Source organism: Myxocyprinus asiaticus, chromosome 22 (assembly GCF_019703515.2).
Source record: "Myxocyprinus asiaticus isolate MX2 ecotype Aquarium Trade chromosome 22, UBuf_Myxa_2, whole genome shotgun sequence".
Lineage (NCBI taxonomy): Eukaryota > Metazoa > Chordata > Actinopteri > Cypriniformes > Catostomidae > Myxocyprinus > Myxocyprinus asiaticus.
The window spans coordinates 3,360,586-3,384,110 of NC_059365.1; the positions used below are offsets into that span (position 1 = coordinate 3,360,586).

Consider the following 23,525-nt stretch of genomic DNA (forward strand, 5'->3'; position numbering starts at 1 on the left):
TGCTATTTTATTTCTTTATTTAAATCAGTGAAAATGAAAGAAATTGCCATGGGAGAACCACTGTAAATACTAATAGTTATTTAAAATTGTAAAAAATTAATAAATAAATAGTTTACTTAACTTAAGCTTAAGTTTTTACTATTCTTACTAGTTTTAATTAAGTCACCATTACTCTCTAAATCTAAAGGTTTTCATTAATAAAAACATTTAAGTGGTCCTAATTAATGATTAGTGTTAAACACAACATAATTCTTATTTGTTTCTTTTGATTTTGGATTAAAAAGTACTAGGAATTTTTCTTGGCAGGTAAGAATGCATATACACTCCCTGTCAGTTCAAGAGTGTGAATTTGAATTAGACACCCCACAGGATGTTGAATTGGAATTTTAATTGCAATAACAGAGCAATTTACTGAATTTAAAAGAAATTCAAAACAGTCACAAAATGTTTGCGACAAAATAATGCAAAATTATTTACATATTTTGTATGGCAATTTCTCACCTAATTTGTAAAAAAAAATAAAAATAAAAAAAACAATTTCAACTGAGACATATTTCTGTAAACTAAGTTACATTCTGTCCAAAAAAAAAAAAAAAAAAAAAAACTTACCACAGCTATCAAAACTATTTTTATTTTGCCATACAGCACCACAAAATGTCCACCACCTTATCTTTGCATAACTTTGTCCCATATGTTGTATAATAACATGTGTATTACTAATTCATGCTGAAAATGAAATGTATTATTAAAACTTAACTGTACTTAACTCAGCAGTTACACAAATCTCTTTGAATTTCATTCCATTTTACAGTAATTCTATTCTGCATCCTACTTGCAACCTCAATTCTAATTCAGGAATCAACTGAATTTAAAAGGCATTCTCTATTCAATGAGTGTGTGTGTGTGTGTGCGTGCGTGTGTGTGTGTGCGCTTCACACTCATAGGTGAGACTATAGCCCCAGGTGAGTCCTGCTTCTAGGTACAAGAACAATGTCAACTCAACTTATGCCTTTGTGTGTGTCTCTGCATATTTTGAAAAAGAGTGGAAATTATATATTACGGGTTGTGGATCAAAACAGCACCATAATACATTCAACAACAAAAAACATAGCATTGTGGTCCATGTTCCCTTAAAGAAAAAAAAGTAACCACTGTAACCATACTCTATGACAAAGCATGAGTCATCACACACACACTGTAACATTCTGGCAGGATGAAGACAAGAACAGACTGTGAACCTAAGTGCAGATTTATTTACAGTGCTGATATCCAAAACATGACCCAAAACAAAACAAACATAAACGACTTGACTCAAGAACCGGATAAAGTGGACAAGAAAACAGGGTTACAATCAACAATACTCGACAAGGGACTAATGCAAACAAGAGGGCTTAAATTCACTGACAAGGGAAACACATGACAAAGACAACCAATGACAAGATTTAACTAATGACAAGATAACAAGACTACTAAACAGGAACCAATAACAGAACAGAACTGATAACAAGTTAACAAGATAATAAATCAACGAGAACAAGACACATGAACATGAGGGAAACAGGATATCACAAACTAAAAGTCTTAAATACACCTAGTGACCTCTAATGGCCGCTAGGGCAAATTTCCCAAGTTTAAAATGGCCTGGGCAGATCAGGCGGTTGACCAGAAGACCAAGGAGACTAGGGCGGAGCCAGTGGCCAGGGAAGTGGTTCCAGGAAGGGAGCGGGGTCCGGCGGTTTGAGAGGCAGCTCCAGGAAGGGAACTGGCAGAGGATCGGGAGACCAGGACTGAACTGGCAGAGGATCGGGAGGCAGCTCCAAGAAGGGAACTGGCGGAGGGTCAGGAGACCAGGCCAGAACTGGCGGAGGGTCTGGTGACCAGGACGGAACTGGCGGAGGGTCGGAAGACCAGGCCGGAACTGACGGAGGGTCGAGAGACCAGGACGGAACTGCCGGAGGGTCGGGAGACCAGGACAGAACTGCCGGAGGGTCGGGAGACCAGGACTGAACTGGCGGAGGGTCGGGAGACCAGGACGGATCTGGCGGAGGGTCGGGAGACCAGGACGGATCCGGCGGAGTGTCGGGAAACTAGGACGGATCCGGCGGAGGGTCGGGAGACCAGGACGGAACTGGCAGAGGGTCGGGAGACCGAGCCGGAGGCGAAGCGTCTCAGGGGACTCTAAGGTCAAGGCACTAGGGGGACTCTGAGGTCAAGGCACTAGGGGGACTCTGAGGTCAAGGCACTAGGGGGACTCAGTGAGCTCAGAGGCCGGGGAAGCTGAGGATTCAAGGGGCAGAGCCGTGGAAGACTTGAGGGGCAGAGCCATGGGAGTCTCAGGGAACTGGACAGGCTTGGGAAACTGGACAGGCTCGGGGAACTTGACAACCTCGTCGACAGCCTCGGGGAACTGGACAGGCTCGTTGACAGCCTCATGGAACTGGACAGGCTCGTCAACAGCTTCGGGGAACTGGACAGGCTCGTTGACGACCACCATGTTCAGGAGCGCTGGCAGTGACTGGGAAATGGCCTCCGTGGCCGGGAGTGCTGGCAGCAACAGGGAAATTACCTCTGTGGTCATGAGCACAGGCAGAGACAGGGGAATGACTTCTGTGGTCGTGAGCACAGGCAGTGATAGGGGAATGACCTCCGTGATCGTGAGCACAGGCAGTGACAGGGGATTGACCTCTGTGGCCATAAGCACTGGCAGCGACTGGGGAGTAGGAGCCCTTCTCCTTCTCCTCCTCTTCCGGATGGCCGTGAGCTGGCAGCAACTGGGAAATGGCCTCCATGGCCGGGAGTGCTGGCAGCGACAGGGAAATGACCTCTGTGGCCATGAGCACATGCCGTGAGCACATGCAGAGACAGGGGAATGACGTCCGTGGTCATGAGCACAGGCAGTGAAATGGGAATGACCCGTGAGTCTCCACACGTGCTAGGATATTATACATCTGGGAATTTGCACGTGAAGTCGTACGAGTTTATGCGAACAACATCATGCGAGACCATACGAAATAGCCAACTCATAAATTATATACGACTTTTCATGAGATCGGGTTGGTCGACCTATTAAACATTAATGTAGGTGAGAGAGGTCTAATATTAGTGTTGAATTAAGCTTTTACATGTACGGTAAAATTTTATAGTTTGATTCTTTAAAAAATTCATGCAATGATTCAGTATACTTTCTGTTAAGCAAACTCTCAGTCCTAAACCGATGCAGCTCCTACCGCTATTATGAGTGAAAATGAAGTAATGCTCGTTTGCAGTCATTAAAACTTCATGTTCTACGTCACTGAAATATGGCACGCCTTTCTTCTTAGTCTGTTTCCATGGTGACTCGAGAATTCAGTGATCTGCTGAGAATGCCTTTCTGAGTTCTGAGTTTTCAAAGACTGACTCTGCAAGTTTTTACTGACATAAAGTAGGTTGACAAATTTCTATCTGCAATGATTCGTTTAAAATGACCACTAGATGGAGACAAACACCCACAAGAGCAATAAGCAGCACATGAGTGACTAAATTAAATCATCATAAATACATAAAATTAAAAAAAACACTTGCAATAGAAAATACTGCATCACACCATGTCTTCTAACATTTCATACATGTTGTATAGCAGATAAGACTTGTTCTTCATTCTCAGTGACTCATCGTTCAGGTTTTTCTCAGTGAATTACACAATCTCTCTCTCTCTCTCTCTCTCTCTCTCTCACACACACACACACACACACACACACACACACACACACACATCACAGTAATCCTCTGGTTTAAAATGCTGGTTTGCATAATCTGAATTAGCATAATCTGTATTAACATAGCAATTGAGAAGAGCTGCGTTTTTAATAGAGAGAGAGAGAGAGAGAGAGAGAGAGAGAGAGAGAGAGAGAGAGATGGAGAGAGTGAGCAAGAGATCTAGAGAATATACAACCACACAAATGGTTGCTATCAAAAGTGGTATGAAAAATTGCACTGCGCAAATCAAGTCTTGACACATTATTATTAAGACAAACGTTAATTCCACACATACACACACATCACTCCAGCAGTGTAAAAATGCATTACACAGTGTTCCACTTCAACTATTTCCTTAAAGCTATATACAGCTTCTAAATGACAACACAACACAGAGCCTGTTTATAATATGTGTGCATACAAGTGTGCATCCGTGCGCTATTACAGTGTTCATGTTTTACATATAAATAATTGAAGCGTGTCCAGGGGAAACTGTCAACTTTTTGCATGCACAACCATCATCAAAAAGAACCTTTACACACAAATATATTCAGAAATAACTGTATGAACTTATGGACAGACAATTCCTTCTTTAACTGTAAAGAGATACACACACACACTCATGTTGGTGCAGGCCTACAACTTGAGAACAAAAGACCACTCGACCAACACACTGTAAATGATTTCACTGTTATTTATATATTGATGTGCACTCCATTTTTGTTGATTCAGCATTTAATTTTATTTTGTGGGGGGGGTTCTAGCAAATATACAGTGGGATTAACTATAGTGAAAATGCTTCTATAGTGAGAATTTTAAACACTTATAATTTAATGCAAATGTTTTCATTACCAATTATATTATCAGAATAACAATTTGAGTAAAAGGTAGTCTTGCAGAAGGTGTTTGTTTCCCCTGTTAAGAACAATGTGCATTTACTTTTAAATTGTAACATTAGATATACATTTAGCCAGTTTTATAAGTTGACTCCCAACCTAGGGCAAGAAGGTAACTTGTCCCAGCTGTCATCTGATTTTTATCAAATGTATAAAACACATGTGATATCATTCTTAATTTTTTCTACTAAACCAAATTTTCCATGTAATTATGTATTTTCACAATTAAGTTGAATAATGACATAAATAATGATAGACAAATCATTGAAACAGAATCCCAGTCAAATCGATTCATCTGAAAGAAAAAAACTTCTATGAATTACATACCAAACAGGCCTATTAATAAATCCATATTTAGACACCCATGTATTTTATTAAACTTTATTACACTGTAAAAATCTGAGTAAACTTTAAAAAGTAAGGCAACCAGCTACAAAGCATTTTTGAGTTTACTCAACTTCAGGCAAATTAGTTTTACAAACTTAACCATTCAAGTTGGATCTTAAGTTCCATGAACTTAATACAAAAAGTTCAGTGAACTCAAAAATATCAATGATCATTAAGTTCAATAAACTTGAATTTTTAAGTATAGCTGTCCATAATTATCAATATTCTTGAAAATAATATAATACAAAATATTTTTAAGCAGATCTATATTTTGACATAGATCACGTATGAGCTCCACCAAGAGACCAAATAGTTGGTCTAACTTAAATGGTGGTGTAGGTTACTAGCACTTCAAACTTTAGAAATAAAGAAACGTCATCAAAGCGAACACTAATTACCCTGATGGTGACTTTAAACAATACACAACTTTTTACAGCAAAACATAATAAAAACACATAATGAGCAAAAACATCTATTAATTCAAAACAGATTATTTACAAATTATTTATATGTCCTTTATAAGTAGGCACGCTTTGACCAAAGACTCTTAAATAAATGTGTTGCGACATAACCCGATTTTAGAGTTCCCCCACCTCCGAAATCACAATTAACCCCTGAGCATAATACCCTTGTAATTACCAGTTTGTCACCTAAAAAATGTCCTCGTAAACCACCCAAACCCGCCCACACACACACACACACACACACACACACACACACACACACACACACACACACACACTCAAACAGCTTCTACTGCAGTTCTCCATCAGTGTCCAAACAAAACTATAGGATGAAGAGAAACAGAGAATAAAATACAGAAAATGCTCATATGATAAAAGTGTAAACGCATTTCTGTGTAAACTGTATCTAATAAACATTATGTTAGTTGACGGATTAAATTCAATGGAACAATTTACATAAGAATGAACAAATTACGCAGCATTACATCTACTCATGTTTCATGAATAATGTCCAATGTTTTTCACACACACACACACACACACACACACACACACACACTGTTCTAGGATGACTCAACAACACTTGTAATGAAGGAACTTGAGTTTGTGTGTGTGTGTGTGTGTGTGTGTGTGTGTGTGTGTGTGTGTGGGTGGTTTGTTTTTTCAGGTTACAAACTGGTAATTACAAGGATATTATTCAATAAATGTGGTTTATGAGGACATTTCTAGTGTCCCCATAATTCAAATTGCTTATTAAACATACTAAATGTTTTATTGAAAATGTAAAAATACAGAAAGTTTTTTGTGAGGGTTAGGTTTAGGGTTAGGGTTACTATAGAATCTATAGTTTGTACATATAAAAATAATTATGTCTATGGAGAGTCCTCATAGCTGCACCAACATCTAGGATGACTCAATAACACTTGTAATGAAGGAACTTTGTGTGTGTGTGCGTGCATGCGTGTGCACGCGTGCATGCGAGCGTGCATGCGCGTGTGTGTGCGTGTGTGTGTGTGTGTGTGTGTGTGTGTGTGTGTGTGTGTGTGCATGTGCGTGTGTGTGTGTGTGTCTGAGGGGGATTAAAACGTAACTGCAAGCATAGTGTGGGTGTGCAATTGAAGGCATCTGAAATATTCACTAGAGAAAAAGCCACTGCCGCTGGTTGAAAGCACACACTCACATACTAAGATCAGACCCTCCAGACACAACCTGTGCAAACACACACTGAATAAACTGTAGATGCATGATGCTTCTCAACGTCAGCATTAATGCACATTATCAGTCCAAAACCACAGCTAAAACTGCAATAAACACAAAATATAAACACTGTGGTTCACTCACTGCCTTTACTGACTTAAAACCACTAGTATGTGAACAAATAGCATCCTGCAAATCTATGGGACCCCTGCAAACCAAGAGATGGGGCTCCACCCACAAGCAGTTACATCATACACAAAAGTTTGTATTAGTATAGAGTGCAACTGTATGGTTTCTGAAGTAAAAATCCCATTTATTTGTTTTCATAGGGGAACTGATTATTAAAGATAACTTATAAAATTCTAAAGACAGGCCTACCATGAGCTCTGCAGTGACAGCCTACTCCCATGACGTACTGTGAATTAATGGACTCGCTCTCCCTACACTCTTAAACTATTTATATATTGGTATACACTCACTAAGCACTTTATTAGGAACACTTTGGTCCTAATAAAGTGTCCGACGTTGTCTTCTGCTGTTGTAGCCCATCCACCTCAAGGTTCGACATGTTGTGCATTCTGAGATGATATTCTTCTCAGCACAATTGTACAGAGTGGTTATCTGAGTTACCGTAGACTTTGTCAGTTCAAACCAGTCTGGCCATTCTCTGTTGACCTCTCTCATCAACAAGACATTTCTGTCCACAGAACTGCCGCTCACTGGATGTTTTTTGTTTTTGGCACCATTCTGAGTAAATTCTAGAGACTGTTGTGTGTGAAAATCCCAGAAATACTCAAACCAGCCCATCTGGCACCAACAATGATGCTATGGTCTAAATCACTGAGATCACATTTTTTTCCCTATTCGGATGGTTGATGTGAACATTAACTGAAGCTCCTGACCCGTATCTGCATGATTTTATGCACTGCACTGCTGCCAAACAATTGGCTAAATAATCGCATAGTTGTACATGTGTTCTTAATAAAGTGCTCAGAGAGTGTGTATCTGATTATTTTCTAATAAACCAAAAATTTTGTTTCTATCCTTATAATCATCAACATTGCTGAAAAATTTCAATGCGATTTCTTGCCGGCCTAATAAAATAAAAAACAAACAATTGCATTTTACAAGTGGAGTGACTAATAAACAATACTGTACACATTCAAAAGTGAACTGATATCTCATTATTTTGCTTAAAAAGTAAATGTTTATATTTAGTTTAGATATTTTATTTTAAACTACATGTTATCTTAAGAACAACCAGTAAGTCACATGAGCCATAAACGTAACAGTAACAGTTACTGGTTCATTTCGAAGTCAGTTTATTTAGTCAGATTCATTCAGTCAGCTCTGACTGATGCTCTTGTTGATTTTCTAAAAAGAACTGGCTCAAGAGTAATTTGTTTTGGGAATCGGACTACACTGGTCGCTCTTTATGTCACATGCTGTACAAATAGTAGCAGCGTTGCAAAGCTGAAAAACACTGTCTGGGTATTTTAGTCTGGTGTTCTGTTCGCACCGGCAGAAGACTGCACGTTCAAGAACATCATGAAAACTACATGCTATTATTTCTGGAGAATTTGTGTGTGTGGTGGTGAGTAATTAAAACATACTCGCTCATCCACTTGAAATTCGAGAGTGGTCTTTCCTCCTTCCCGATGGTATGAACGATCCTGAACATTGCCTTTATCTTGCTTCTTGATTTACTACTAACTGAGGCTATCGATGAGCAGTGAGAAAATATCGAAGGGCTGTTCTGTTAAAACACATGCGACCTTGCTGACTGTAGGCCTACAGAGCCCCCTTGAGGACAAAACTGGAATGGGTTACATTTCCTTTAGCTGACACAGAAATTGATAGAAAGGAAAAAGCATCCACCACAGTGGCATGTGACACTGCAAAATTCATCATGCAATCTGTCCTTGTTTATATATTTTTTTTTTTATCAACACTGAAAATAATTCACCTAAAATACCTTGCAATTGCATGATTGTGAGTCTGTCATAATCAGACCTGGCCCCCTCTCCGTTGTACGAGTTGGTATCGCCCAACAAATGTCACGCAATCTCGCTCTAACATAGACAGCGGTGTCACGTGGTACCTGTTACTTTTCTCAGCGCTGGCCAGGATGGGCCAATCATAGTGGTTTATTATTACTGGATGAGGAATTTTAAAAATGTTTTTATAGATAATGCTGAGGTGGATTTCCATTCACAGGTATGAATCTTTGCAATTATCAGTTTTTATAAAAAAATAACTATCCAGTGTAAAATGTCTCCAAAGGGATATAAAGATCTGAGATTTAAATGGGGATGCATGGAGGATTCGGTTTCAGAGCGTCAAGCGCCCCCTGCAGGAATAAAACTTTATGTTCTCACTAGACACAGTCAGTGGCTGACAACATGTGCAATTTCGGTCTGTAGGTCTGTAACCCACACAAAACTTTCATTTGAATTTATAAAACATGAAATATATCACATGAGTCATATGTGGAGTCAGTGAAGATGTTAAAGGTGTCCATAGAAATTATCAGTTGTTTTTTTCAGGGTGAGGAAACAGGCATTTCAGATGAGCAGGTAAGAATGTTAATTTTCTGAAATTTTCCTAATTTTCTAACGTCTTTTCTAAATGTTTGATATGATACACAGTGTATACATATTTAAGAGTATGCAATGAATATAATTTTCTACTTTGCATTAATTTGAACTGATATTATGCACTGTGTGATTTCAAAACGGCTGAAAAAGTGGGCGGGCAATGTTGCACTTTATAAGCATCAGATGTACCCAAAGATTAAACAAGATTAAACATTGTGAGTGACCTCACAAGTCTTCATAATTGGCAGACAGAGATAGAGGCAAACCTGTGGCTCAAAACCAGAGATGCCAGATCAAACTCATTCATTACAGGCAGAGACTGAAGACTTCATTCAAATTCAGAATGAGAACAGAATGAGAACAGGAGGAGAACACGTCAGCAGTCGAAGACAAAGAGCTCAACAGGTGCCCATTAGTCTGCCATGTCTCCGTCTTTCACCTTCTCGGATGTGAGCGACAGGTCGGGACCCTTCAGCCGTCCACATAAAAACACTCCAAACTACCATCCCCGCGTTACCATGACAACAGTGCTTCCAAGGGAACAGGCAGGAAGAGAGTGAGTGTGTGAGTAGAGTAATAAATAACATGGCATGTGCGGCCAACACACACACACACACACCCATACATACATTTATACATACATGACCCAACAATATTCACATAAACCAGTCTCGCGCAAAAGTATAACACACGCAGGCTATTACGCAAACTCTCCTCTTAGACGACCTGTTAACTCACTCCGCATAAAAATAAACGTTTTATTGTAACGCATCTACATCAGTCGTGTAATGTGTGTGGCTGTATTGCATGACTTTGCTACAGGGTAGAAACACGCATCTGTGCGCGAGGGTTTAATGTCAGTCAAACGGCACTTGTTGCACTTTAGTGCAACGTGCGTGTCATCTGATTACACAAAACACTCACTCACGCATGCATTAAATGCAAGGCTGTACTCGCAAACACATGCATTCATGCATGTTATTCAAGGCTGTACATGCATGCACACATACAAGCATGCAAATAAGTGTACGTCTGATATAAATGAAGTTCTCAGTTCATTCACTACCTGTTTGCATGCGTGTGTGAGAGAAAGAAAGACAGACTGAGTTCATGTTTTACCTCTTGATGGTCGTCGCTGTCTAGTCTGCATGGTCAATGTGCCAACAACCGCCCCCATGTTGTCACCGTGGAAACAAGCCTGTGTGTGTGTGTGTGTGTGTGTGTGTGTGTGTGTGTGTGTGTGTGTGTGTCTGTCACTCGCTCTCTCTATATTCTTGTCCTCCCTTCATTCCCTCTTTCCCAACTCTAAAGCTTTCGCCTCCAACTGCTCTCTCTTTCTCTCGTTGTACCCCTCCCTTACACACCCTATCTCTCTCGCTCTCTCTTTCTCACACACTTAACACACTTGTTCATATCTTTATTATGTTTGCATGGCATATATTCTCTTATTTTGCATCTTGTTTCATTCTTAATCATTTGCTCATTCTCTTACACTTCTATCACTTCTTCATATTTTCTTTCACACTGGTAAATCCCTGATTTAATCACATTAAAATCATGCTAACACATGACTATACTTTTGGCTGAGTATTTTAATGCTTATGGACTGGCCTGATTCATTTCCATTGTAAGTGCCTCACTGTAACCCTGATTTGTGCTTTTTTTTTTCATTATTATTATTATTAAATAAGGGATGTCAAAATTATTGACACGATGCAAATTTTTTTGTCCACATCTAATAAATGATTGAAAAATACATTAGAAATGCAGCTCACAGAAAACAATGACTTGAATACACCTCCTCTATGATGAACTTGTTTTCAATTCCAGAGTTCAAAGTCATTTTGATATTTTTTCTGGGGCTTAAAGTAAAAAATGTCATGTGGTGTAACCTTCCGGAGACGGTAAACAAAATAAGTCTCCTTAAAAGCTGAAATTCTTGAAAAAGAAATGTTGGCATGAGCTGTGCTGAATTATTTCTTTTAAAATTAAGCAGTCAAACCATTTTATATATATATATATATATATATATATATATATATATATATATATATATATTAAACAGTATATATATATATATATATATATATATATATATATATATATATATATGTGGATATATATGTAGGTTGTTTTTTGGGGGGGGTTTTTTTTTGGGGGGGGGATGCTATAAATGGTGTTTTTTTTTTTTATTCTAAAAACAACATGTACTCAAAGATGTGTTTTGAAAGAAATTTTTATCACCTGGGACAACCTTATTTGTCAATAACCAAATTAGCATTACGCCACAAAATGCAACACAAGTTGTGTTGAAACTGGAACATTTCTTTAAAGGGCTGTAACTAATCAATAATAAAAAATAAATAAAAATGCAACAATGAAAATAGTCAACAAATTTCATTATAAAACCTGTGACGTCACACAAAAATGAAAATTCTGTAGTCATTTACTCACCACCATGTTGTTTCAAACCAGACTTTCTTCTGTGAAACACAAAATATGTTAGGCAGTATGTTAATCTCAGTCACCATTCACTTTCATTGCATTTTTCATGCAATGCAAGTTAATGGTGACTGAGGAAAACAAATAAATAACCCTCATGTTGTTCCAAAACCATATGACTTTCTTCAAATGAACACTAAAGGAGATATTAGACAGTATGTTAATCTCAGTCACCATTCACTTTCATTGCATTTTTCATGCAATGCAAGTTAATGGTGACTGAGGAAAACACACCTAATATCTCCTTTAGTGTTCATTTGAAGAAAGTCATATGGTTTTGGAACAACATGAGGGTTATTACATGATAACAGAATGTTAATTTTTGGGAGAACTATCCCTTTAACTAGCTATTTCTTTTGTCATCACAATGATAGTACAACCTGACCCACACACACACACACACACACACACACACACACACACACACACACATCTCTTCATATGAATGACGTGTGGGAAAACAATATTCCAGCCATACAATCACTGTGACACAAACCGTCTTCCTTTAATCTGAGGACACGTAGGACAAGATGAGGAAATGAGGCCAATGTATCCTTCACTCTCTACTTTGCTAGAGGCCATTTACACAATGTTTGTGTTTATCTTTAATTGCTTTGATAAGAAAACGTCTGCTAAGGTTATCAATGTAAATGTTACAAGCACCTCATTTACATAACACTCCCGCTGATTAATTAGCATTTCAAGGACTTGAAATGAAACAGCCGTAAATTATTAATGAACAGTCATCATGACCTCCCATGCAAAAAAAAAATATAGAGTTCTGACAAACTTGGCGCAAATTTCCCACTCATTATTTTCACATGCAAGGGAGCTTGCGATTTGCCACAAATGTTTGCAGCTTTTACCGGTAGTGGTGAACCTGCAGCAAACCCTTGGCGACAATGAAGAGTTTTCCACAAAGCTCATTTGCAAGTGAATATAATGAGTGGTGAATTTGCTGCACATTTAGATATAAATATAATCCCCATGTAGCTGATCTAGACCGGTGGAGCTGGGGAGGAGGAGGGTTTCAGAGAAAACTCTTGCAGCACACTGCAATGAAAACGGCTTACTTTGAAACTGAGCAAATATTAGGCAAAGAGCGAGTACAGAAGGTGATTAGCTAGCCGATTACATATCAAAGAACCAATCGGCTTAGACCATGTAAGCCAATTGGCTTGACATATCACATGCGAGTGAGCTGATTGACTAACAGATAACAAGTCCAATGAGCTTGCACTAGGGCTGGCCAAAATATTGAATATTCACAATATAAATCGCGATGAGTTTGCTGACGATATCAAATTAAGCAATATCGTGAACATCGGGATGATTTAAATGCTTTTTTTAATTTGGCCATTAAGTTTCATAAAGAGCATTAGATGACTAATTTTACGATCCTTCAGGGCTGTACAATTAATCAAAATAACATCAAAATGGCAAGTTGGCCTTGTAATTATTAAACTGCAAAAAGCTGCAATTTAAAGATGGATAAACATGTCTGCACTTTCAGTGTCAAAATAAAAGCCCCAGGTGAAGGCGCAATTACTGGTAAATAGGACAGAAATATATCATGATTGTATAACCAAAATCTAATCCTTAAAATAATAATGATAATTCATATTATAATAAGAAACTTGACTGGGTCCCACAGTAATAATTTAGTATTATGCAATATTCAACTGGGTTCCAAAATATAAGTGGTTTTTGAAGGTAAATAATGCTTTTTATTAAGCTATTGTTATGTATAATTGTATATGGAATAAAATATAAAAGTGCATATCAATGAAAATGATTAAATCTCATTCTCCCTTGTGTTCATTTAATGAAAAACTGTGGAAAACATGACTCACATGAAATAGTTTCAGAAGATCTGTTTTACTAAAAAGAATCGGAGTTCCCAACGCTAAATATAAGGAAATCGTTTATTTTAACCGGTTCATTTACGTAACAATAATAACTGTCCAAAAGAACCGGACCATGGTGGAGAAGTGGTCTGAGTCTGCGGGCGAAGCTTTCAATTTACCACTCGATCTATGTTCCCACCCTCACCTATGGTCATGAGCTTTGGGTAGTGACCAAAAGAATTAGATCACGGATAAAAGCAGCCGAAATGAGCTTTCTCTCTAGGGTGGCTGGGCTCTCACTAAGAGATAGGGTGAGGAGCTCTGACATCTGGGAGAGGCTCGGAGTAGAGCCACTACTCATCCGTGTTGAAAGGAGCCAGTTGAAGTGGTTCAGGTATCCGGTTCAGGATGCCTCCTGGACTCCTTCCTAGGGAGGTGTTCCAGGAATGTCCAACTGGGAAGAGACCCCAGGGCAGACCTAGAACACGCTGGAGGGATTATATCTTTCGGCTGGCCTGGGAATGCCTTGGGATCCCCCAGGAAGAGCTGGAGGATGTGGCAGAGGAAAAGGACGTATGGGTATCCTGCTTTGTCTACTACCACACGAACCCGGACCAGGATAAGCGGAAGAAAATGGATGTATGGATGGATGGAATATCAACATGAAAACAGCACATTATGACTCCGGCTCGGAATATCTCTCAGTCATGATCACACACAGGTGATGTCCAGGTAAGCTCAAATCGTGAGATTCATCCACCAGATGAGCAGTGCCGAAACACAACTCAGGTAAAGTGTTCTTCCGCAAATTGCTTGCAATTTTAAGTTTCAGCCACAGTTGTCACTAGGGAGCACAAAGTTACGTAGTGCAGCTTTAAAGGAATAATTTACCCAAAAATGAAAATTATCTCATAATTTACTCACCATCATGCCATCCCAAATGTGTATGACTTTCTTTCATCTGCAGAACACAAATTAAGATTTGTAGAAGAATATTTCAGCTCTGTAGGTTCATACAATGCAAGTGAATAGGTGCCAAAATGTTGATGCTCCAAAAAGCACATAAAGGCAGCATAAAAGTAAAACATAAGACTCCAGTAGTTAAATCCATATCTTTAGAAGTTATATGAAAGGTGTGGGTGAGAAACAGATGTTTAGGTCAATTTTTCCTAGAAATTCTTCACCCTGCCCAGTAGGGGGTGTATGAATGAAGAATGTGAACCATCAAAAACACAAGAAGAAGAATGTGAAAGTGGAGATCGACTGAGCAGGGAGGAGAATTTATTGTAAAAATTGACTAAAATATTGATGAGTTTCTCACCCACACCTATAAGAAAGCTTCTGAAGCCATTGATTTAACCACTGGAGTCATTATGTATTTATGTGTTTATTGGAGCTTCAAAAGTTTGGCACCCATTCACTTGCATTGTATGGACCTGTAGAGCTGAGATATTCTTCTAAAAAGCTTCATTTGTGTTCTGCTGAAGAAAGAAAGTCATACACATCCGGGATGGCATGAGGGCTATTCCCATTCAGAGAGTAAATGATGAGAGAATTTTCATTTTTGTGTGAACTATCCCTTTAGATTAATTTATCTTTTTTTAAGGATTTTTTAGATATACTATATTTAAAAACAATATTTCAATTCTCATTAAAAATAAAAATGTTGCAATACATCTTTGCCCTAAAATCAAAGCTCTAGCGTGACTTTTCTTCATAGAATTCATTATATAATCATGCTGGCTAACAGATGCAAGTAAAGGCAAGAAATAGCATTTTAGCTTAGCGTAAAACTAAATGTTTACATGACAATTTACACAAGGGTATACATTTTTGCTGCTCCAAACTTCAAAATCCTCCAGAGTCCTTTTCTTATTTTATGTGGATTCTGTTAATAGAATGAGGCAGAAAATATATATTTTTTGTAGCTTTCTATATGATGTTAAAGGCTACATTGGTTAGCATTTCTTGTAAATAGTATACCCTAACCGCATAAAAACATTGGCAAGGCATGTAATCGTGTATTTATTGGATTTATGTTTCATCTGTTTTTTGTTAAGCTGTAGAAACACGATGCAGCTACTCTATTAAGCTCCCAACAGAAAGTTCCTCTGTGACATCATATTCACCTTTTCTCTCACAACAGTGTAAAAGCACACGTATGAATGTAACACATCATAAGAAAGTGTTTCACCGCTGTTCAAATGCACTTTGGATCGCATCATTTATATGGATAAATGTTTTCTAACTGAATAGACTAAATATTAAATTAAACAAATGACAATAAAATGCAAAGTAATCTCTTCAGTAATCTAAATACTTTTTGAATGTAACTGTATTCTAATTACCAATGATTTAATCTGTAACTGTAGTGGAATACAGTTACTTATATTTAGTATTTTTAATACGCAATCCTGTTTTATGTATTTCGTTACTCCCCAACCCTGTTTACTGTGTATGCTAGTATACAATTCTGAACACGGCCCTAGAATTAAAAAGTCTAATGACATTTTCCTACAACTCTCGGTGGTTAGATTAAACTCACTGGAAATAAGCACAGATATCGCTCAAGAGACAGCCATTATGTTAGGGATAATATACAGCTGGCCAGTCGTTATCGCAAAAAATAAACCTCAAAGGGATGATCACACGAAGTGGAGGGCTCTTGTATCATCAGTCTGAAGAGGTTATTTTGCTATAATGACCGACTCTCTGTGCATTCTTCTACTTATTACATGGCTACTTGCCAAATAAATAAATAAATAAATAAATGGACATAAAACATTGATTTGAATTGAAAAGATCTGTTTCAAAAGATTAGGGTTGGCACTTTTGAGGTTTTAAAATGAGGAACACTTAAATGGGGGGGGGGGGGGTCACAGCCCCTAACCACATCCTCCACAGTTTTAGCAATAAATGCGTTGAGTTAATATGCGTTATTAATAAACATTGTATACCCTTTCTTATATGCTGAAATTAGAACTTTCCTGACCCCTGTCTGTTATATGTTAAAAATATATTTATTTTTATCTTTTTGATTATTTGTCAAAAAGATCCTTTATCTTATTTATTTATACATATTGGTTGGTTTATACATATTGTTTGTTGTTGTTGTTGTTCCTTCACCTGTACTTGTCTTTATGACTCAGTGATTGTATTCATACATTGTTTGATCTTACTGAACATTTATATAGAAAAAAATCCACAGTTTTAGCACAACGTGTGGACTTTTCGGACGGTCCTTTACCCACCATATGCACATTTTCCAACTTATATCAATGTTAAATTAGCCATCTGGAATGATTTCACCGTGACGCCATCTGACCAGCTTAAATACGGGACAAATCGCGTCCCATATTGATTCGATATGGGATGCATCATTTTATCTTTAAATACAGGACGATCCCGTATTTTACGGACGGGTGGCAACCCTAGAGAAGATAGAGAGAGAAAAGAATCTAGCAGAAGTATGTAGGAAATTGATTCCCCATGACAGAGGTCAGCTATGAATTAATGTATTAAATCCAGAATCAAGCTCATATACTGTATAATAGCTACACATCCCATCCTCCTGTCTATGTCGTTCTTTCTCTTTTTCTCTGTCTTTTCTTCCTCTTACATTCAGAAAACAGATAGAGATACATTTTCCTCCTCACAGGGTCTGAGTGTTTGATGTCTTACACCCAATGGCACTTTAATAAAGACTGAAACTGAGATAGAAATTGAAGATGGCTTGAGACAGAGAGATAGAGAGAGACAGAGAGAGAGATGGCCCCAATAACATGTTGACATCTCCATGGAAGGGGGAAATGGCTCTAGAGTTCTATTACAATGTTGTTGACAGCAGGGAAGAAAAACAGGCCGGATACTTTTTGAGTCACGGGGCTGTTTTCTGTCTATTTCTGCAAAATGAAGTCAGTCAAACAGAAAGATTGAAGCAAACAAGCAACTGTGTGTGTCTGTGTGCAAGTGTCAGAAAGCATGAATATAAATGTTGCTCTTGTTAACGTGTGTGTGTCAGATAGGGTTGGGCAATATAGCTAAAAAAATCTCAATATTTTAATTTTTGACCATTTTTAGCATAGATACATCAACATTTATTTATTTTCTTTTAAATGGAGGTAAAAAGGTGAATTTATTTTCGATCGATAATTTCCACTAGGTCTGGGCTATATCGTGGAAACTAAATAAAGTGTCAGTCGACAAGAGATTTTGCAGTATCGTGTATATCGTGATATGTAAATATCCATGCATGCAGCATGGGCTTATCTATTTTATTTTCTGCAAGCTGTGTTTATTTTAGTTTTCATTGTTTTTTTGGTTTGTTTTTTTACTTATGTATTATTTTCTTTGTTGCATTGCTTTGGGAAGATCTTGAGTTTCTTAAGGAAATTTTTATAATAATAATAATATTGGCCAACAACATATCAGGAAGAAATGTGGCATTTTAGCCACAGGAAATTTAGCATGGTAAGAATGATTTAAAACCAAGTTGAGTATTTGTTTGTTTAATTTTTATTTGGACCATTGTCAGGTTCCAAATAAAAAGAAAATGATATAAGATGAAGTATTTGGAAGTATTTAATTCACTGACTGAATTATCCAAAAATAGGCAGTGCAATATTTGTATTGAATATATTATAAATTTTTTATTGATTTTCCCCCCAAAAAATTATATACTGTGACATACACTCACCAGCCACTTTATTAAGTGCACCTGCACATCTACTTATTCATGCAATTATCGAATCAGCCAATCGTGTAGCAGCAGTGCAGTGCATAAAATCATGCAGATATGGGTCAGCAGCTTCAGTTAATGTTCACATCAACCATCAGAATGGGGAAAAAATTTTGATCTCAGTGATTTAGACCGTGGCATGATTGTTGGTGCCAGATGGACTGGTTTGAGTATTTCTGTAACTGCTGATCTCCTGGGACTTTCACGCACAACAGTCTCTAGAGTGTATAGAGAATGGTGCGAAAAACAAAAAACAACTAGTGAGGGGCAGTTTTGAGGACGAAAACACCTTGTTGATGAGAGAGATCGACAGAGAATGGCCAGACTGGTTCGAACTGACAGAAAGGCTACGGTAACTCAGATAACCGCTCTGTACAATTGTGGTGAGCAGAACAGCATCTCAGGGTGTGTTCACACTTGACAGGTTTGGTTCGATTAAAATGAACTCTGGTGCGATTGCTCTGTTAGTGCGGTTCATTTGAACAAGTGTGAACGCTGCCATCCGAACCTTGGTGCGCACCAAACAAGCGGACCGAGACCGGCTGAATAGTGGGTCTCAGTCCGCTTCCAAACGAACTCTGTTGCGGTTCGATTGATATATGAACGCAACATGGACCAAAGACGTCTAAATGGACCAAAAACAGGAAGTAATTTGCCTAATACTGACCTCAAGCATACCTGGTTCTTCTCATCATAGGACCTATGTTGCCCATTACAGTTCGGTACAGGCGCCTGAACTGCCGTCAGCCGTACTTGCAGCATATCTTCGTTTGTGTGTGCAACGGAGGAATTTCTGGCGCTGTTTTGACTCCTTTACACATTTTATTAGCTCTTCATTTTTTCGCAGCTGGTAAAAATACCACCATATATACAATATAAATATAACGAGCACATTTCGCCCAGCAGCCAGCATTGTTTTGGATGATCGGCAAGTTCCATCAAAAAATATACGTCATAAAAGCTGTCCAAACAGGTTGTGACTTTTTCCCGATGCCTTTGGTTTTGTATCGTTAGGTTCGGTGTTAAAAATGCCAGTGTGAACGCTAAGGACTAAATGTATCATTTTCTTTTTTGGTCCGGACCAAGAGGACCAAGAGAACCGAACTAAAAGTATGAACACACCCTCAGAATGCACAACACTTCAAACCTTGAGGCAAATGGGCTACTACAGCAGAAGACAATGTTGGGTTCAACTTCTGTCAGCCAAGAACAGAAAACTGAGGCTGCAGTGGGCCTGCCATTTGTGTACATCAGCAGAAATCCAGATTTGTCAGACCAGGCGATGTTTTTCCAATCATCTACTGTCCAGTTTTGGTGAGCATGTGCCCACTGCAGCCTCAGTTTCCTGCTCTAAGCTGACAGTAGTGGTACCTGGAGGGGTCTTCTGCTGTTGTAGCCCATTCGTCTCCATGTTCAACGTGTTGTGTGTTCAGAAATGCTTTTCTGCATAGAACTGTGGTAACGTGTATTTAATTGGGTTACTGTCACCTTCCTGTCAGCTTGGACCAGTCTGGCCATTCCCCTCTGACCTCTCTCATCAACAAGCCATTTTCACACACAGAACTGCCGCTCACTGGATGTTTTTTGCTTTTCGCACCATTCAGAGTAAATTCTAGAGACTGTTGTGTGTGAAAATCCCAGGAGATCAGCAGTTAAAGAAATACTCAAACCAGCCCATCTGGCACCAACAATCATGCCACGGTCCAAATCACTGAGATCACATTTTTCCCCATTCTGATGGTTGATGTGAACAGTAACTGAAGCTCCTGACCCGTATCTGCATGATTTTATACACTGCACAGCTGCCACATGATTAGCTGATTAGATAATTGCTTGAATATAGAGATGTACAGGTGTGTCTAATAAAGTATATGTAGTTATAGTGTTATAAAATTACACATATCTGATATTATATTGTGATATAAGATTTTGTTCATATCACCCACCCCTAATTTCTACCAAAGAGCCATTGCTGCAAATTAGATACAAAATGTTTAATACAATGTTAAAACTGATCCAACATATATTTTAAAGAAAATATTTTAATTTATGAAAAATGCCATGCTGAGACTTTGATGCACATGACTCGAGTCAACCTGAAACTGAACTGATTCACAGAAATAAACCAAACTCAACTCCAACTGCATTTTTTAAGAGAGGATATTACAAAATCTGTCTTAAAACTCAGACTCGAAAGTCGTGGGACTAGAATTGTGAAACTAATCTAATGGCAAAGTCTTTAAGCCTTTAGGAATCTTAATGGCAAGATAAAAAGCACATTAAAATAACTGTGATATTCACAAATCACAATGTTGCCTGATTTATATAGCCAGCAAAATCATTGCAAATACATAAGGAATATTTTTTGGTTTATTTAGAATAGTGGCCAGCCATCTCGATTTGAACCTCACAAAAACATCCTCCTTCACACTAACCAAAACAACAGTGCATAGTCAATTTTAGCTCAAATCACCACACATCTGTTATTCTGACAGAACCTAACGGAACTAATGTATAAAAAAATATCACACAGGCATATTGTGGAAATGAACTGGACTTTTAACAGAAAAAACAATGAATGCATCAAAAAATATTTGCCTCACACACACAAACACACACACACACACACACACGTGTTTACATGGCTATCTAAATGGGGACAAACCATAGACTTCTATTGTTTTTAAATAAAGCTAATAATAATAATTACTATAGCCTAACCAAAACAATACCCTAACACTTTTAATACTTTTAATACCATAATACAAACAAAAGCAAACCTCAATTTTCCAAATGAGAATGTGTTGGAATGTCTCTGAATGGATGCTTTGTCAGTTTTAGCTACTTCTGGGAACAAATAAGTCCAGAAAGTATAGCTTAGTAAACATACCCACATTAATTATATTTGACAGGGTTGTTATGTAACAGGCCTCAGTAATTACTGTGTGTAAAGCAGCATAAATCACATTTTCAAAAGCAAATGCATTACTTCAACAGATATTCACACACAAGTCAAACACCAAACGAACACATCAGTTTGACTAGCAATGTTCGAGTCAAGCAGGGATATGATTAAACGATCGTTACAAATAATTTTTGCTCAGATCTCATGAATAAAACATAAATACATACAAATAATTTATTAGATGGTCTTAAGTATCATGCGTCCGTGTATTTGCCATCAATTTAATTTTATTTGTGCTCTTTATAGTAAATCTCACTGAGTAATAAAAGCATCTCAAAAGTTGAAAATAACTTTTTTATTCAACATCTAGATTTTATGATAAAATATATGAGTCTATATGTTCAAGTGTATGCTTTACATACTGCATGTGACTGATCACCATTTCTTTTTTGTGCAATTACAAGGTATACAACATTATGTCGTCATGGCAACAAAGTTGTAAAATTGGATTTAACACTAAAATCATGTTAACATGCATGTTGTTTACTTCTTTTGGCTATACTTTTGAGACAGTGAGTATTTTAACATTTGCGGATTGGCCCCATTCACTTCCATTGTAAGTGCCTCACGTAACCCACATTTTTAAAGTTAATGAGGGACGAGTCGAAATTATTTTTGTGGTGATCAACATTATGCCACAAATGCTGTTGATACGCTGTGAGTTTATGCGTGAAATATCTCTTTAAGGGCATTCTGACCTGACCAGATCTATTTGGTGTCCTTTTTGCTCATTTCATAGGGACATAATACAAATTACAATTAGCCAATGACATTGATTCCTCACAGCTGAAATAACACTGGCTGCTGGCCATTTCAGTCTGATGCCACCCTCTCACAGCTGCGCTTCATTCTGCTTGACTGCTTCACTGTTATTCCCATTTACTGATAATTATGTAGCTCAAGTGATAACAGCTTTACCATGAAAATTTGCATTCACTTACAAAAAATACCATGGTATTTACCATGTGCATACCATTTTCTTTGAAGTGCCTAGGGGTACCATGCAAAACCATGGTACATGAATATGGCAATAATTCAGTACCACAATATATCAAAGTACCATGGTATTACTACAGAATACCACTACTGTAACATAGTACCACCTGTAGGATCTTATGGGCAGAAGAAATAACCATTTCTATGCAGAACGACTTAAATCCAGGATTTACACTGATATTTACATCCAAGTTATTAAAAACTAAGACACAGAGAGGCCCCCGAAATTCCTCAGCATCCTAAATTAAAGAATCTACCTGCTGACGCCAAAAAGTCTACCAAAACCAGGCGTAAGCGAGTTAAATATGCCTGAAAAGAGTCCATAAAAGCTGCTCTGTTGAGTGTCAACCGTCTTGAGAACAAAGAGAGTTCTGTGGATGCCCCAAGACCTCTCCTCGTCCATATTGTAAATCAGAAATGCCCTAAATGTTAATGGACATCACATGACTGGCCATTCGCTGAGGTTCTACTCTTCTATGAAACCCATGGAAATCCTTTGTCCTTCGATATAACCAGTTTACACTTAATAAATAGACTAATAAGGGAGCATGAGACATGTGGAAGCACAACCATCACATGCTAAAACTCATTGTTCAAGACAGAGAGATTGAACAGATATGCACTGGATCTGAACAGTTGAACTGTTTTTAGTTGGACACAAACCTTTGTTTTTCTCATCTCTTCAAAAGACAATTTTACGGTTTTTACAATGCATATACAAATATTATGAACTATAACACTATAAAAAGTCTCCATTGTATCATCATTCTACACTTCACAATGCACATAACCTTTAAAATGCTAAGATGCATCACATGATGCCTAACTGTGGTTAGAATCATAGAATACATTATTCTAACCTCATGCATACACGATGCTCAATAATACAATGTATAATAATGTATTTTCAAATGTTAGTGTGTAGTGAAGTAACCACAAAGAGAAAGTATGCCATGTGTCATATGTAAATGCTTGCCTGTTTATGTAGAGAATGTTGATGTTAACAGATGTCATATCTCTTGCACCGATTTCATTATATAAAATTTAGGATAAAAGTATGTTCACTTTTGAGCAGGAAAACTGACAAACTTTAAGAACAAAGACTCATTAATCACCTTCAGAAGAAGGGATAGAGAGATGATCACATGGTATCTGAAAAGCCGCCTCTGATTGGCTTAGAGCCTCTTCGGGGTGTGACCAG

The 23,525-nt window shown here is 37.8% G+C and overlaps 1 protein-coding gene across 3 annotated transcripts in view; it reads right to left on the reverse strand.

Annotated features, from left to right (window-relative positions):
• LOC127413197 (Kv channel-interacting protein 1-like) overlaps positions 1-23,525 on the reverse strand; it is a 62,307-nt gene that overhangs the window by 12,161 nt on the left and 26,621 nt on the right. The window contains exon 1 of one of the 3 annotated variants that reach the window (XM_051650078.1): positions 10,396-10,564. The exons of the other annotated variants lie outside the window; for them this stretch is intronic. Within the exon in view, the coding sequence (XP_051506038.1) occupies positions 10,396-10,453 (58 nt within the window). The 5' untranslated portion in view covers positions 10,454-10,564. Of the gene's footprint in view, positions 1-10,395; positions 10,565-23,525 lie in introns of those variants that run through there. 3 annotated transcript variants of the gene reach the window in all.